Source organism: Trichinella spiralis (genome assembly GCF_000181795.1).
Source record: "Trichinella spiralis strain ISS 195 chromosome Unknown Scfld5991, whole genome shotgun sequence".
Taxonomy (NCBI): domain Eukaryota; kingdom Metazoa; phylum Nematoda; class Enoplea; order Trichinellida; family Trichinellidae; genus Trichinella; species Trichinella spiralis.
In genome coordinates, this window is record NW_003532930.1 from 1 (window position 1) to 866 (window position 866).

The 866-nt window shown below is 47.7% G+C and overlaps 1 protein-coding gene across 1 annotated transcript; it reads left to right on the top strand.

Moving 5' to 3' along the window:
• Positions 1-315: 315 nt before the first annotated feature.
• Tsp_14824 (conserved hypothetical protein) lies at positions 316-707 on the top strand. The gene is made up of 2 exons (XM_003366449.1): positions 316-363; positions 429-707. The coding sequence occupies exons 1-2, from the start codon at positions 316-318 to the stop codon at positions 705-707; spliced, it is 327 nt and encodes a 108-aa protein (XP_003366497.1).
• Positions 708-866: the final 159 nt, after the last annotated feature.

An 866-nucleotide genomic window follows, 5' to 3' on the forward strand; every position in this document is an offset into this window, starting at 1 on the left:
TGCTCTACTGATTACGACACCTGAACCGGTATTTTTGTCGTCTGCAAAATGTTCGACATCCTGACCGCTGTGCTTCGATTGATTCGAATGGAGTCATTCGCAGTGGAATTGTTAGCAGTTTCATTGAATTCAACTGACTTCAAAAAATTGCTTCTTCGTAACAATCCCATACTGCCTGCTACCGTGGTCTGATAATGGCTTCGCCGTATAGCAGCAAAGCCTAATCGTTTCCTCGCATCGAGTCTGGACGCAACTTATCGTTGCCAATGACTAGAAAAGATTCTGACTTAGAGGCGTTCAGTCATAATCTTGCAGATGCTAGCTTCGCGCCACCGGCCTTTCAGCCGAGCGCATGAACCAAATGTCTGATCCCGCGGTTCCTCTCGTACTGAGCAGGATTACTATCGCAACCGACTTTGTTCATTCAGTTAGGGTTAAAACCTTACCCTGTCCTCACGGACGGGTCTAAAACCCAAGTTTACGGTTCCCTATATGGGTGTGGTGAACCCATTTCAAACGCCTTGGGCGGATTTCTGTCTTCCGCAATGGATAAGAAAAGAGCCGAACATCCAAAGGGATCCAAAAAAGAAACGTCCCTTATGGAGAAGCTTTGGCTGGGCAACAAACCCAGTTATTCCCGTGTGGTAACTTTTCCTGACCCCCTCTTTTGCTTGGAAATCACACTCAATCAAAAAGAGGTTCGATAGAGGCACCCTCTTTCGGCGGTTCCTATTCATTATTCGCTTGTTAGGCTTAAGACTTCCATATCAGGAGGAGGGCGGCCGCGCCCGGACCCCAATTACCTACTCTAGAAAACGCCTCGTGTTTTTTTTTTTTTTGGGGGTTGCCCCGCCCCCCCCATCAAA

Coding starts and splice junctions, on each gene's coding strand:
- Tsp_14824 (XM_003366449.1), top strand. CDS start 316: ATGCTAGCTTCGCGCCACCGGCCTTTCAGCCGAGCGCATGAACCAAAT. Junction 364..428: donor GCCGAGCGCATGAACCAAAT/GTCTGATCCCGC, acceptor TTGTTCATTCAG/TTAGGGTTAAAACCTTACCC.